This window comes from Procambarus clarkii, chromosome 40, assembly GCF_040958095.1.
Source record: "Procambarus clarkii isolate CNS0578487 chromosome 40, FALCON_Pclarkii_2.0, whole genome shotgun sequence".
NCBI classification, from domain to species: domain Eukaryota; kingdom Metazoa; phylum Arthropoda; class Malacostraca; order Decapoda; family Cambaridae; genus Procambarus; species Procambarus clarkii.
In genome coordinates, this window is record NC_091189.1 from 41412870 (window position 1) to 41429987 (window position 17118).

Genomic DNA, 17118 nt, shown 5'->3' on the forward strand with positions numbered 1-17118 from the left:
TTGATGTTCCCAATTTTCTGATGTGAACATCAGACCATTTGGCAAGGCAATGGACGAGGGAGTGGGGAATGGTGGAGATGACGAGGGGACGGGTGAGTGGGGAATGTTGGGAGGCTGAGGAGACGGGTGAGGGGTGAGTGGTGGGGAGGACTGGGGGACAGGGAAGGTTGCTGAGCCACAGCAACGCGTGGCCGGGTACTGCTGGTAATATAATAATAATATAACAATAAATATAACAAATTATATACAAGCTTGGCTGGAATGAACAAACTTTTTAATATATTTTCTGTCACAGACCTGGATACTCATATATACTACGCTTCCCACCAAATATACTTTCTTCTGTCCTCCGTGGATAGGGATATATACATTCTTCTGTCCTCCATGGATAGGGATATATACATTCTTCTGTCCTCCATGGATAGGGATATATACATTCTTCTGTCCTCCATGGATAGGGATATATACATTCTTCTGTCCTCCATGGATAGGGATATATACATTCTTCTGTCCTCCATGGATAGGGATATATACATTCTTCTGTCCTCCATGGATAGGGATATATACATTCTTCTGTCCTCCATGGATAGGGATATATACATTCTTCTGTCCTCCATGGATAGGGATATATACATTCTTGACACGACATTGTAGAACAGATGTGGAGAGTGTGGTGAGGTCCTGCCACTGTCCCAGCTGGCAGAGGACACGCGCCTGGACTCTGGTGGTATAATAGGAGCTGCCTCGTATGGGCCAATTGGCCTGCTGCAGTTACCTTGTTCTTATGTTAAATGTGTGCTCCGGTGGAGGGAGCAGCCCACGGTGGTCACTGTTAGGTTAACACTCTTTGCCCTTCTGAATAGGCACTGTATAAGTGGGCACTGTTAGGTAAGCACTGTTGGCAGTTTATAGTATTCACTGTAAGGTAAACACTGTAGGTAACACAGAGCAGTCACTGTAAGGTAAACACTGTAAGGTAAGCACAGTAAGGTAAACACTGTAAGGTAAGCACAGTAAGGTAAACACTGTAAGGTAAGCACAGTAAGGTGAGCACAGTAAGGTAAGGACAGTAAGGTAAGGACAGTAAGGTAAGGACAGTAAGGTAAGCACAGTAAGGTAGGTGCCTGCCTCACCTGGGTGCAGTAGAAGGCAGGGCCGGTGGAGCAGCCCTCCACCACCTTCCACCTGGACCTGAAGCGGCACTCCTCCTCCTCCAGCAGGCGCTCAAGCTCCTCCTCTAGCTCCTCCTTCACCTGGGGGGGGGGGCGACGCACAATATAGTGGGGGGGAGGTGTTGAGGGAAGGGGGGGAGGGAGGTAGGTAAGGGAGGGACAGTCTTAGGGTGGGTCGAACACAACCCATTTACCTTAGATAAGGAACAAAACACAATATAATAACACAAAGGCAATTCAGAGCATGCTACCATCAAGGTAATTTACCTAAAACACACCACACCCAGTGTATGGTGACTGTCTATACCTCACCACACCCAGTGTATGGTGAGTGTCTATACCTCACCACACCCAGTGTATGGTGACTGTCTATACCTCACCACACCCAGTGTATGGTGAGTGTCTATACCTCACCACACCCAGTGTATGGTGACTGTCTATACCTCACCACACCCAGTGTATGGTGACTGTCTATACCTCACCACACCCAGTGTATGGTGACTGTCTATACCTCACCACACCCAGTGTATGGTGACTGTCTATACCTCACCACACCCAGTGTATGGTGACTGTCTATACCTCACCACACCCAGTGTATGGTGAGTGTCTATACCTCACCACACCCAGTGTATGGTGACTGTCTATACCTCACCACACCCAGTGTATGGTGACTGTCTATACCTCACCACACCCAGTGTATGGTGACTGTCTATACCTCACCACACCCAGTGTATGGTGACTGTCTATACCTCACCACACCCAGTGTATGGTGACTCTATACCTCACCACACCCAGTGTATGGTGACTCTATACCTCACCACACCCAGTGTATGGTGACTGTCTATACCTCACCACACCCAGTGTATGGTGACTGTCTATACCTCACCACACCCAGTGTATGGTGACTGTCTATACCTCACCACACCCAGTGTATGGTGACTGTCTATACCTCACCACACCCAGTGTATGGTGACTGTCTATACCTCACCACACCCAGTGTATGGTGACTGTCTATACCTCACCACACCCAGTGTATGGTGAGTGTCTGTACCTCACCACACCCAGTGTATGGTGACTGTCTATACCTCACCACACCCAGTGTATGGTGACTGTCTATACCTCACCACACCCAGTGTATGGTGAGTGTCTATACCTCACCACACCCAGTGTATGGTGACTGTCTATACCTCACCACACCCAGTGTATGGTGAGTGTCTATACCTCACCACACCCAGTGTATGGTGACTGTCTATACCTCACCACACCCAGTGTATGGTGACTGTCTATACCTCACCACACCCAGTGTATGGTGACTGTCTATACCTCACCACACCCAGTGTATGGTGACTGTCTATACCTCACCACACCCAGTGTATGGTGACTGTCTATACCTCACCACACCCAGTGTATGGTGACTGTCTGTACCTCACCACACCCAGTGTATGGTGAGTGTCTATACCTCACCACACCCAGTGTATGGTGAGTGTCTATACCTCACCACACCCAGTGTATGGTGAGTGTCTATACCTCACCACACCCAGTGTATGGTGACTGTCTGTACCTCACCACAGCCAGTGTATGGTGACTGTCTATACCTCACCACACCCAGTGTATGGTGACTGTCTATACCTCACCACACCCAGTGTATGGTGACTGTCTGTACCTCACCACACCCAGTGTATGGTGACTGTCTATACCTCACCACACCCAGTGTATGGTGACTATCTATACCTCACCACACCCAGTGTATGGTGACTGTCTATACCTCACCACACCCAGTGTATGGTGACTGTCTGTACCTCACCACACCCAGTGTATGGTGACTGTCTATACCTCACCACACCCAGTGTATGGTGACTATCTATACCTCACCACACCCAGTGTATGGTGAGTGTCTATACCTCACCACACCCAGTGTATGGTGAGTGTCTATTCCTCACCACACCCAGTGTATGGTGACTATCTATACCTCACCACACCCAGTGTATGGTGAGTGTCTATACCTCACCACACCCAGTGTATGGTGAGTGTCTATACCTCACCACACCCAGTGTATGGTGAGTGTCTATACCTCACCACACCCAGTGTATGGTGACTGTCTATACCTCACCACACCCAGTGTATGGTGACTGTCTGTACCTCACCACACCCAGTGTATGGTGACTGTCTATACCTCACCACACCCAGTGTATGGTGACTATCTATACCTCACCACACCCAGTGTATGGTGAGTGTCTATACCTCACCACACCCAGTGTATGGTGAGTGTCTATACCTCACCACACCCAGTGTATGGTGACTATCTATACCTCACCACACCCAGTGTATGGTGAGTGTCTATACCTCACCACACCCAGTGTATGGTGAGTGTCTATACCTCACCACACCCAGTGTATGGTGAGTGTCTATACCTCACCACACCCAGTGTATGGTGACTGTCTATACCTCACCACAGCCAGTGTATGGTGACTGTCTATACCTCACCACAGCCAGTGTATGGTGACTGTCTATACCTCACCACACCCAGTGTATGGTGACTGTCTATACCTCACCACACCCAGTGTATGGTGACTGTCTATACATCACCACACCCAGTGTATGGTGACTGTCTATACCTCACCACACCCAGTGTATGGTGACTGTCTATACCTCACCACAGCCAGTGTATGGTGACTGTCTATACCTCACCACACCCAGTGTATGGTGACTGTCTATACCTCACCACAGCCAGTGTATGGTGACTGTCTATACCTCACCACACCCAGTGTATGGTGACTGTCTATACCTCACCACACCCAGTGTATGGTGACTGTCTATACCTCACCACACCCAGTGTATGGTGACTGTCTATACCTCACCACACCCAGTGTATGGTGACTGTCTATACCTCACCACACCCAGTGTATGGTGACTGTCTATACCTCACCACACCCAGTGTATGGTGACTGTCTATACCTCACCACACCCAGTGTATGGTGACTGTCTATACCTCACCACACCCAGTGTATGGTGACTGTCTATACCTCAAAACACCCAGTGTATGGTGACTGTCTATACCTCACAACACCCAGTGTAAGGTGACTGTCTATACCTCACCACACCCAGTGTATGGTGACTGTCTATACCTCACCACACCCAGTGTATGGTGACTGTACCTCACCACACCCAGTGTATGGTGACTGTACCTCACCACACCCAGTGTATGGTGACTGTACCTCACCACACCCAGTGTATGGTGACTGTCTATACCTCACCACACCGAGTGTATGGTGTCTGTCTATACCTCACCACACCCAGTGTATGGTGTCTGTCTATACCTCACCACACCCAGTGTATGGTGACTGTCTGTATCTCACCACACCCAGTGTATGGTGACTGTCTGTACCTCACCACACCCAGTGTATGGTGACTCTATACCTCACCACACCCAGTGTATGGTGACTGTCTATACCTCACCACACCCAGTGTATGGTGACTATCTATACCTCACCACACCCAGTGTATGGTGAGTGTCTATACCTCACCACACCCAGTGTATGGTGAGTGTCTATACCTCACCACACCCAGTGTATGGTGACTATCTATACCTCACCACACCCAGTGTATGGTGAGTGTCTATACCTCACCACACCCAGTGTATGGTGAGTGTCTATACCTCACCACACCCAGTGTATGGTGAGTGTCTATACCTCACCACACCCAGTGTATGGTGACTGTCTATACCTCACCACAGCCAGTGTATGGTGACTGTCTATACCTCACCACAGCCAGTGTATGGTGACTGTCTATACCTCACCACACCCAGTGTATGGTGACTGTCTATACCTCACCACACCCAGTGTATGGTGACTGTCTATACATCACCACACCCAGTGTATGGTGACTGTCTATACCTCACCACACCCAGTGTATGGTGACTGTCTATACCTCACCACAGCCAGTGTATGGTGACTGTCTATACCTCACCACACCCAGTGTATGGTGACTGTCTATACCTCACCACAGCCAGTGTATGGTGACTGTCTATACCTCACCACACCCAGTGTATGGTGACTGTCTATACCTCACCACACCCAGTGTATGGTGACTGTCTATACCTCACCACACCCAGTGTATGGTGACTGTCTATACCTCACCACACCCAGTGTATGGTGACTGTCTATACCTCACCACACCCAGTGTATGGTGACTGTCTATACCTCACCACACCCAGTGTATGGTGACTGTCTATACCTCACCACACCCAGTGTATGGTGACTGTCTATACCTCACCACACCCAGTGTATGGTGACTGTCTATACCTCAAAACACCCAGTGTATGGTGACTGTCTATACCTCACAACACCCAGTGTAAGGTGACTGTCTATACCTCACCACACCCAGTGTATGGTGACTGTCTATACCTCACCACACCCAGTGTATGGTGACTGTACCTCACCACACCCAGTGTATGGTGACTGTACCTCACCACACCCAGTGTATGGTGACTGTACCTCACCACACCCAGTGTATGGTGACTGTCTATACCTCACCACACCGAGTGTATGGTGTCTGTCTATACCTCACCACACCCAGTGTATGGTGTCTGTCTATACCTCACCACACCCAGTGTATGGTGACTGTCTGTATCTCACCACACCCAGTGTATGGTGACTGTCTGTACCTCACCACACCCAGTGTATGGTGACTCTATACCTCACCACACCCAGTGTATGGTGACTCTATACCTCACCACACCCAGTGTATGGTGACTCTATACCTCACCACACCCAGTGTATGGTGACTGTCAATATCTCACCACACCCAGTGTATGGTGACTGTCTGTACCTCACCACACCCAGTGTATGGTGACTGTCAATACCTCACCACACCCAGTGTATGGTGACTGTCTATACCTCACCACACCCAGTGTATGGTGACTATACCTCACCACACCCAGTGTATGGTGACTGTCTATACCTCACCACACCCAGTGTATGGTGACTGTCAATATCTCACCACACCCAGTGTATGGTGACTGTCTGTACCTCACCACACCCAGTGTATGGTGACTGTCAATACCTCACCACACCCAGTGTATGGTGACTGTCTATACCTCACCACACCCAGTGTATGGTGACTGTCAATACCTCACCACACCCAGTGTATGGTGACTGTCTATACCTCACCACACCCAGTGTATGGTGACTGTCTGTACCCCACTACACCCAGTGTATGGTGACTGTCTATACCTCACCACACCCAGTGTATGGTGTCTGTCTGTACCTCACCACACCCAGTGTATGGTGACTCTATACCTCACCACACCCAGTGTATGGTGACTCTATACCTCACCACACCCAGTGTATGGTGACTCTATACCTCACCACACCCAGTGTAGAGCACTTGGGTGCCCTTAAGAGCACTAGGGTGCCCTTAAGAGCACTAGGGTGCCCTTAAGAGCTCTAGGGTGCCCTTAAGAGCGCTAGGGTGGCCTTAAGTGCGCCTGGGTACCCTTAAGAGCGCTAGGGTGGCCTTAAGAGCGCTAGGGTGGCCTTAAGAGCGCTAGGGAAGACGTAAGATGAGATAAACAGAGATGAGTAAGGATGCCATACCCGCTGGTGGTCGACGTCCCACAGCTTCCGCTTGACGGGCTGACCTTTCACAAGCCGACGAGTCTGGCGGAGCAACAACAGTTAGCGATGATTTTATTATATACGTGAGATAGTTAGCCGTCAAGCACACCTGATCTGTTAGTCTCTCTCTCTCTCTCTCTCTCTCTCTCTCTCTCTCTCTCTCTCTCTCTCTCTCTCTCTCTCTCTCTCTCTCTCTCTCTCTCTCTCTCTCTCTGTGGGTTAGCAATATCAAGGTTTTAACAGTGATTACTTTTGGGTACGTGCCCAACATGGGCTGTTCAGGGTTGGTATAGATGAATTAAGTGCCACTTAACACAATGTCACAGTGACTTCAATAATAAAACTTGCAATATCATATTAACTATACTCTAAATTGTTATTTTTACATAATATAATGTAACATTTACATTTTTCACACTCAGTCTTAACAATGATGACTTACCAGTCCTGACAGTGATGAGTTAGATGTCCTAATAGTGAAGAGTTACCAGTCATAACAGTGACCAGTCACCAGTCCTAACAGTGACCAGTCACCAGTCCTAACAGTGACCAGTCACCAGTCCTAACAGTGACCAGTCACTAGTCCTAACAGTGACCAGTCACCAGTCCTAACAGTGACCAGTCACCAGTCCTAACAGTGACCAGTCACCAGTCCTAACAGTGACCAGTCACCAGTCCTAACAGTGACCAGTCACCAGTCCTAACAGTGACCAGTTACCAGTCATAACAGTGACCAGTTACCAGTCCTAACAGTGACCAGGTACCAGTCATAACAGTGACCAGTCACCAGTCCTAACAGTGACCAGTCACCAGTCCTAACAGTGCGCTCGTGATATAAACACGAGCGCACTAAATTTTGAAAAAGAAATTGAAAACATGCCCATGCACTCGGCCCCAGGTCCAGACTCATGGAATTCAATATTTATAAAGAAATGCAAAGTGCCGGTAGCACAGGCACTCAGTATAGTGTGGAGGAAGAGCTTGGACACGGGGGAGATACCAGATGCACTTAAAGTAGCAGACATAGCCCCTCTACACAAGGGAGGGAGCAAAGCATTGGCAAAAAATTATAGACCAGTTGCATTAACATCGCACATCATAAAAGTATTTGAGAGAGTGATTAGGAGTCAGGTCACCAATTTCATGGAGACCAATGACCTTCACAACCCAGGCCAACATGGATTTCGAGCGGGAAGATCGTGCCTCTCACAGCTACTTGAGCACTACGACAAAGTCACTGAGGCATTAGAAGAGAAACAGAATGCTGATGTGATATACACGGACTTCGCAAAGGCCTTCGATAAATGTGACCATGGCGTGATAGCACACAAAATGAAGTCAATGGGAATAACCGGTAAAGTAGGACGCTGGATACTCAGTTTTCTGTCAAACAGGACTCAGCGAGTAACTGTCAACCATATAAAATCTAGTCCAAGTGCAGTGAAAAGCTCTGTACCTCAGGGTACAGTCCTTGCACCACTGCTTTTCCTTATTCTCATATCAGATATAGACAAAAATACAAGTCACAGCTTCGTATCATCCTTTGCAGATGACACAAAAATCAGTATGAAAATTACCTCGGCTGAGGACATTGAAAAACTTCAAGCTGATATTAATAAAGTTTTCGACTGGGCATCAGAAAATAACATGATGTTTAACAGTGATAAATTCCAGGTACTCAGGTACGGTAAAAATGAGGACCTTAAACATAATACAGAGTACAAAACACAATCAAATGTACCCATAGTAGGAAAACAGCTTGTAAAGGATTTGGGAATAATAATGTCGGACGACCTAACGTTTAAGGAGCATAACCAAGCAAATATTGCGACAGCCAGAAAAATGATAGGATGGATTACGAGAACTTTCAAATCCAGGGATCCCATCACAATGGTTGTACTCTTCAAGGCACTTGTGTTGTCCCGTCTTGAGTACTGCTCAGTACTCACTTCCCCCTTCAAAGCAGGAGAGATTGCTGAAATAGAGGGAATACAGAGAACATATACGGCACGCATAGACGCAATAAAGCACCTAAATTATTGGGATCGTCTCAAAGCCCTCCAAATGTACTCACTAGAAAGAAGACGAGAGAGATATCAAATAATATACACCTGGAAGATACTGGAGGGCCAAGTACCAAATCTACACAGTAAAATAACAACGTACTGGAGTGAACGACATGGAAGAAAATGTAGAATAGAACCAATGAAGAGCAGAGGTGCCATAGGCACAATCAGAGAACACTGTATAAACATCAGAGGTCCGCGGTTGTTCAACGTCCTCCCAGCAAGCATAAGAAATATTGCCGGAACAACCGTGGACATTTTCAAGAGGAAACTAGATTTATTCCTCCAAGGAGTGCCGGACCAACCGGGCTGTGGTGGGTATGTGGGCCTGCGGGCCGTCCAAGCAACAGCCTGGTGGACCAAACTCTCACAAGTCGAGCCTGGCCTCGGGCCGGGCTTGGGGAGTAGAAGAACTCCCAGAACCCCATCAACCAGTGACCAGTCACCAGTCCTAACAGTGACCAGTCACCAGTCCTAACAGTGACCAGTTACCAGTCATAACAGTGACCAGTCACCTGTCCTAACAGTGACCAGTCACCAGTCCTAACAGTGACCAGTCACCAGTCCTAACAGTGACCAGTCACCAGTCCTAACAGTGAACAGTTACCAGTCATAACAGTGACCAGTTACCAGTCCTAACAGTGACCAGTTACCAGTCATAACAGTGACCAGTCACCAGTCCTAACAGTGACCAGTCACCAGTCCTAACAGTGACCAGTCACCAGTCCTAACAGTGACCAGTCACCAGTCCTAACAGTGACCAGTTACCAGTCATAACAGTGACCAGTCACCAGTCCTAACAGTGACCAGTCACCAGTCCTAACAGTGACCAGTCACCAGTCCTAACAGTGACCAGTCACCAGTCCTAACAGTGACCAGTCACCAGTCCTAACAGTGACCAGTCACCAGTCCTAACAGTGATGAGTTACAAGTCTTAACAGTGAAGAGTTACCAGTCCTAACAGTGACCAGTTACCAGTCCTAACAGTGATGAGTTACCAGTCTTAACAGTAAAGAGTCACCAGTCCTACCAGTGACCAGTCACCAGTCCTAACAGTGATGAGTTACCAGTCTTAACAGTGAAGAGTTACCAGTCCTAACAGTGACCAGTCACCAGTCCTAACAGTGACCAGTCACCAGTCCTAACAGTGACCAGTCACCAGTCCTAACAGTGACCAGTCACCAGTCCTAACAGTGACCAGTCACCAGTCCTAACAGTGACCAGTCACCAGTCCTAACAGTGACCAGTCACCAGTCCTAACAGTGACCAGTCACCAGTCCTAACAGTGACCAGTCACCAGTCCTAACAGTGAAGAGTTACCAGTCCTAACAGTGACCAGTCACCAGTCCTAACAGTGACCAGTCACCAGTCCTAACAGTGACCAGTCACCAGTCCTAACAGTGACCAGTCACCAGTCCTAACAGTGACCAGTCACCAGTCTTAACAGTGAAGAGTTACCAGTCCTAACAGTGACCAGTCACCAGTCCTAACAGTGACCAGTCACCAGTCCTAACAGTGACCAGTCACCAGTCCTAACAGTGACCAGTTATCAGTCCTAACAGTGACCAGATACCAGTCCTAACAGTGACCAGTCACCAGTCCTAACAGTGACCAGTCACCAGTCCTAACAGTGACCAGTCACCAGTCCTAACAGTGACCAGTCTCCAGTCCTAACAGTGACTAGTCACCAGTCCTAACAGTGACCAGTCACCAGTCCTAACAGTGACCAGTTACTAATCCTAACAGTGACCAGTTATCAGTCCTAACAGTGACCAGATACCAGTCCTAACAGTGACCAGTCACTAGTCCTAACAGTGACCAGTCCTAACAGTGACCAGTCACCAGTCCTAACAGTGACCAGTTATCAGTCCTAACAGTGACCAGATACCAGTCCTAACAGTGACCAGTCACCAGTCCTAACAGTGACCAGTTACTAATCCTAACAGTGACCAGTTATCAGTCCTAACAGTGACCAGATACCAGTCCTAACAGTGACCAGTCACCAGTCCTAACAGTGACCAGTCACCAGTCCTAACAGTGACCAGTCACCAGTCCTAACAGTGACCAGTTACTAATCCTAACAGTGACCAGTTATCAGTCCTAACAGTGACCAGTTATCAGTCCTAACAGTGACCAGATACCAGTCCTAACAGTGACCAGTCACTAGTCCTAACAGTGACCAGTCACCAGTCCTAACAGTGACCAGTCACCAGTCCTAACAGTGACCAGTCACCAGTCCTAACAGTGACCAGTCACCAGTCCTAACAGTGACCAGTCACCAGTCCTAACAGTGACCAGTCACCAGTCCTAACAGTGACCAGTTATCAGTCCCAACAGTGACCAGATACCAGTCCTAACAGTGACCAGTCACCAGTCCTAACAGTGACCAGTCACCAGTCCTAACAGTGACCAGATACCAGTCCTAACAGTGACCAGTCACTAGTCCTTACAGTGACCAGTCACCAGTCCTAACAGTGACCAGTCACCAGTCCTAACAGTGACCAGTCACCATTCCTAACAGTGACCAGTCACCAGTCCTAACAGTGACCAGTCACCAGTCCTAACAGTGACCAGTCACCAGTCCTAACAGTGACCAGTTATCAGTCCCAACAGTGACCAGATACCAGTCCTAACAGTGACCAGTCACCAGTCCTAACAGTGACCAGTCACCAGTCCTAACAGTGACCAGTCCTAACAGTGACCAGTCACCAGTCCTAACAGTGACCAGTCACCAGTCCTAACAGTGACCAGTCACCAGTCCTAACAGTGACCAGTCACCAGTCCTAACAGTGACCAGTCACCAGTCCTAACAGTGACCAGTCACCAGTCCTAACAGTGACCAGTTATCAGTCCTAACAGTGACCAGATACCAGTCCTAACAGTGACCAGTCACCAGTCCTAACAGTGACCAGTCACCAGTCCTAACAGTGACCAGTCACCAGTCCTAACAGTGACCAGTCACCAGTCCTAACAGTGACCAGTCACCAGTCCTAACAGTGACCAGTCACCAGTCCTAACAGTGACCAGTTATCAGTCCTAACAGTGACCAGATACCAGTCCTAACAGTGACCAGTCACCAGTCCTAACAGTGACCAGTCACCAGTCCTAACAGTGACCAGTCACCAGTCCTAACAGTGACCAGTCACCAGTCCTAACAGTGACCAGTCACCAGTCCTAACAGTGACCAGTCACCAGTCCTAACAGTGACCAGTCACCAGTCCTAACAGTGACCAGTCACCAGTCCTAACAGTGACCAGTCACCAGTCCTAACAGTGACCAGTCACCAGTCCTAACAGTGACCAGTTATCAGTCCTAACAGTGACCAGATACCAGTCCTAACAGTGACCAGTCACCAGTCCTAACAGTGACCAGTCACCAGTCCTAACAGTGACCAGTCACCAGTCCTAACAGTGACCAGTCACCAGTCCTAACAGTGACCAGTCACCAGTCCTAACAGTGACCAGTCACCAGTCCTAACAGTGACCAGTTATCAGTCCTAACAGTGACCAGATACCAGTCCTAACAGTGACCAGTCACCAGTCCTAACAGTGACCAGTCACCAGTCCTAACAGTGACCAGTCACCAGTCCTAACAGTGACCAGTCACCAGTCCTAACAGTGACCAGTCACCAGTCCTAACAGTGACCAGTCACCAGTCCTAACAGTGACCAGTCACCAGTCCTAACAGTGACCAGTCACCAGTCCTAACAGTGACCAGTCACCAGTCCTCTTCACAGTTACTCGTTAGAAGACATGTCAAGAAACCGCGAGTTGACTTGAGTGAGTTTACAGGTGCGAGAGCTGCCGTGACATGTGCAGTGAACAAGACACAACAGCACGTTGAAACACACGACCCAACCCACATGTGACCTGAGGGCCACGCTCTCCTCATCACTAGTGAAGTCATCAAGAGCAAGAGCTGAGAGAGTCAATATATATATCTGATACATCACCTTGTTGTGGTTTCTTGGTGCATTTGAGAGGTTGGAGGCCAGCTCCTGGACCCCCAGCCACGGGGGAGAGTGTGCAATACCCGCTCTTGGCTTCAGTGGAAGCCTCACCGCCCCTTACAGGATGAAGTTCAATCCCAGGTTGCGTGTCCTTTTGGTCATGTGATGGTGTAGTGGTGTAAGGCGTCTGCTTGGGAGTACCCGGAGACTTGGTTCGAATCCTCCTGATAGCTTCTTCTGAGTTTCTCACTGATGTGACTAGTTTGTGAGTATAAACTGTTGTTGTTTTAGATTTAGCTACTCAGAACGAAATGTCCATGTAGCACGGGCTATGGTGAGCCCGTAATTGAGTTCGGTTATTTGCGATAACCTTGTTACTCTGATATTTGGGTCAAAGTTTTAAATGGAGGTGGGGTTTCCTCCTTTTTCCCTGTTTCTATTTCGCTTCTGTTTTAGTCGTGTTTTAATAACATTATCTTGGTGGCAGATGTAGGTGTAGAATGTTCATTAGTGAGTCCCATTCCTTAACGGTAACTGTGATCTTTAATCATTGTAGTCGAGGTGGAATGTGCATCTAATGCAGCTGCTGTCGTTGGATTAATGTTGAGTTTGATGCGCAGGGCTTCAGTAGCTTCACATTCCAGTAAGTAGTGCAATAGTGGCGCCTCTGCTTCTATTTCACAGATGTGACACTCTTAACTATTGGGTTCATTACCTCCCAGCAGCACTTGTAACCAAGTCTGAGTCTGTGTATGGCTACTGCAATGTCTCTGGATATCATTTTGCCAGGCTTGAAAGAGGAGTAACTAGTGGCTTGTTCGTATCATACTGCAGTAGATCTTCCTTCCGTTACTTTGGCTCTGTAGCGACTTTTGATAGTTGAGAATATTTTCTTCTTGATTTGCTTCTTAATCTGTGAGAAACTTGGAGGTATTTGAACCTGTACAACAGGTAGAGCAGTGGCAGTTTTTGCTAGTGAGTCTGCCTTTTCATTACCATCTATGCCAATGTGACTTGGTATCCAATTTAGGGTGATTGACAGACCTAGATTATGGGCTTCTTTTCCTATATGTTGGATTTCTATGAGGAGTTGTATATTATCTCTGTACTGACTGGATAACAATGCCTGGAGCGAAGATTTAGAGTCCGTATTAATGATGACATCATGTAAATTATTCTTAATTGTATTGTTTATTGCCTCCTTCAGGCCATATAATTCTGTTTACAATGTTGAGCACCCACTATTCATGCTCCAGTAAGCTTCATGGTTGGTAGTGTAAACTGCTGCTCCAGCAGAACCTCTTTCTTGATCAACTGATCCGTCTGTGAAGATGTGAGTCGTTGTGGGTCTAGAGATGGTTTCCATTTGTTGTTCTATTACTTCCTTGAGCCTCTGCGGGTCACATGCTGATTTATTAACTGGTAATCCTTCAATGATTATCTTTAGATTCGATTCTTCCCATGGAGGAGGCTGCCGAAAGTGTTGATATGGTCTATCTTCTCCTTTGTTTTTAATGATCCATTTCAAGTCCACTTTCTCTAGAATTTTGACCAGATTATCCGTCATGCACTTGTTCTATATTGAAGGTTTCTGTGAAGTGATCTGTGTATGTTATCTTTGATTGACAGTCTGGCGGTTGTTCCAACAAGTTTTGCTGCTATGGTGGCTATCCTTGTTTGATCCTGTTTTGTAATGCTGGTAAATTGGTTTCCATTCTAAGGTTCTCTCTACGCGTCCATATAGGTGCTCCCAGCATTGTTCTCAGAGCATCATTTTGAGACACTTCCAGCTTCTCCCATTGGTTATCACTGAGGGATGTAAGAGCAGGAGCAGCATAGTCAATGAGTGACCTAACTGCTTGAACGTAGTACATTTTGAGTACTGGTAGAGATGCACCCTCTCTAAGACTTGTCAGGGAGCGCAAAGCTGAGTTTCTGGCTTTACAACGTTGACGAAGATATTCAATTTCTTGTGTGAATTTCAACTGGTTGTCTATTATGACTCCTAGGTATTGAAAATATGTAACCCACTCAATTTCATGTCCTTGTATTGCCAGTCTGATGTCTTGAGTTCTCATTTTAACGGCCATTGCTTTTGTTTTATTGCTGTTTATTTTCACTGCTATGCGTTCCGCTTCCCTGCTGATAATATCTAGGCATTTTTGCGCATGGTTCCTTGCGCCTTTGCCATTGATGATGACCACACAGTCGTCTGCGTAGTTAAGAAGTTTGGCTTTTGGTAACTTGAGCTTCATGAATTGTTCTATGAGACAGTTGAAGAGGAAGGGGCTTAGCATTCCTCCCTGCGGAGTCCCATTTTCCAGCCTCTTTGAGGTCGAAGTTTTTCCTTGAGATTTGACTTTAGCTTCTCTTTGATTTCCTTATCCACAAGGCAGCACAGTGTAGCTGGAGCACTGGCTAACTCTAAGGCTTTTTCAAGGTCTAGAAAAATAAGGATTCCAGGTTTGTCATTGATTTGATCCAGGATGGAGGTAAGGCATTCTGTGGTTCCAACACCTTTTCTGTAAGCAAACATATTTTGGTGTAGTGGATTGGCCTTCCATTGCACCAAATTCAGTTCTATTAAGAGCCATTCTTTCTGCACATTTGGCCAGACAGCTTGTAAATGAAACGAGTCTTGGATTTCCTGGGTCTTTAGATTTTGGAATGGGAACTATAATTGCACTGTTCCAAGAGAGTGGTCGAGTTCTTGTCACTTATACTCTGTTGATGAGACTCAAGAAGGCTTCTTCACCCTTTTCTCCTATCTTAGCCAACATGTTGTAAGTGATTTTCCTCGCCTGAAGCTGTATTTTCAGTTTTCTTTGTAGCACTTCTGAGTTCTTTCAGATTGAAAGGTTGGTCTAGTTCGTCAGGTAAGGCTAAAGCATCATCTATTTTTTTCCATCTTGCTGCTTGAAGTCTTTGTTGGTGAGTCAGAGTTGCTTGAGGAAGTTGAGTGGAACTGGCTCTTGAAGCAAATAGATTTGCTAAATTTCTGCTCCATGCTCTGGATGAACATGGTGCGGCTGAGCAGGAGGCGATTTTCCTTTGGCCTTGTTGATCTGCCTCCAGATGTCGCCCAAGGATGAATGCTGATTTAGCTTGGCACACCACTCGAACCATTTTTCTTCTCTGATTTTTGCTGTTTCTTCATGCAGATGATCTCGGACAGCTCTAAGAAATCCTACATTAGCTATGGTTCTATCTCTTATGAAATTCTTTCGTGCACGATTTAGTCTGTTATGTAGCTCTTTGATCCTATCACAGTAATACCAATGGTCCTTGTGTTGTTGGGTAATTGTTTTCCTCTTGGGGATGGCGTGATTTGCTGCTCTATGTATTACATTTACTAAAAAAAAATTCCATTTCTTCAGTGTTGTCAGGAGGAGTGTAGTTTTGGTGCCAAGTTTCGAGAGATTCCTGAAACTTTGTCCAATCTGTTTTGATAAAGCAGATTGTCCATTATTCTGTTAGAGTTGAATCCATTGAGTCATGGTAATTTCTAAAGTGCTGATTTCCCCGACGGCTTGTGTCTTCTTGGCTGGAGTGGAGACTGCTATTGGGTGCTGAAACAATTCAGTTTCGTCACCTTCTTCAACTTCTACTTCGTCAACCTTATCAGGTAGGGATCTTAGTTAGAAGTGTGGAAGAAATAAGTTCAGTAGATTGTTTTTTGAACTTTGATATCATTTCCTTTCTTGACTGAGGGATTGGTCGGTTCCAGTGCTTGGAATGTTTTGTCAAGCATCTTGCTGAAGGTCTCTGTCAGGGAGACAATAACCATTGGAACAGTAGTCACTTGATATGCCTTTGGCTTCCTTTCATTTGTCTTGGTTGGTGAGGAGACTCTTGGTCGTGTCCTAGCGTCTTTGCTACATCCAGCTACTGGGGCATTTGATGATGTAGAGATCGTCATTCGTACTTGGGAGGTCTTGGAAGCAATAGCAGGTGTATTCCTTTTGCTGCCCTGATCTATTCGGTTGTTGTTGCTTTGTGGAGCAGTGCTTTGTTTTCTCCAGTTATTGGAGGCCCTGTTCTTGCTCAGACTAGAAGCAATTGGTGCATTAGTCTGGTGCTGATCTTCATTTATTCAGAGAAGCCGAGGAGTGTACCACTGGCTTTTTACAGAGGAGTCTGGTCGATTGTGGTCTACAAGATGTGACTTTGGGTTGCTGGGTAGATCCGAAAGCTTCTATTATTTTTACCCTTTCTGGATAAAGTTTGTTCCAGATGTGATGTGTGTCCCCACAGTTTGGACATTTTGTTTTTGTTGGTTTGCCTTCTTTATGCAGATTTTACCATATGTCGGTGTT

At 46.9% G+C, this 17118-nt stretch overlaps 1 protein-coding gene across 1 annotated transcript in view; it reads right to left on the reverse strand.

The window, feature by feature from the left end:
* Positions 1 to 1133: 1133 nt before the first annotated feature.
* Positions 1134 to 17118, reverse strand: part of LOC123753629 (uncharacterized) — a gene marked incomplete at its 3' end in the record, with an annotated part of 181328 nt that continues 165343 nt past the window's right edge. Inside the window, 2 exon segments of the mRNA XM_069338600.1 lie at positions 1134 to 1253; positions 6767 to 6829. Coding sequence (XP_069194701.1) covers positions 1134 to 1253; positions 6767 to 6829 — 183 coding nt within the window.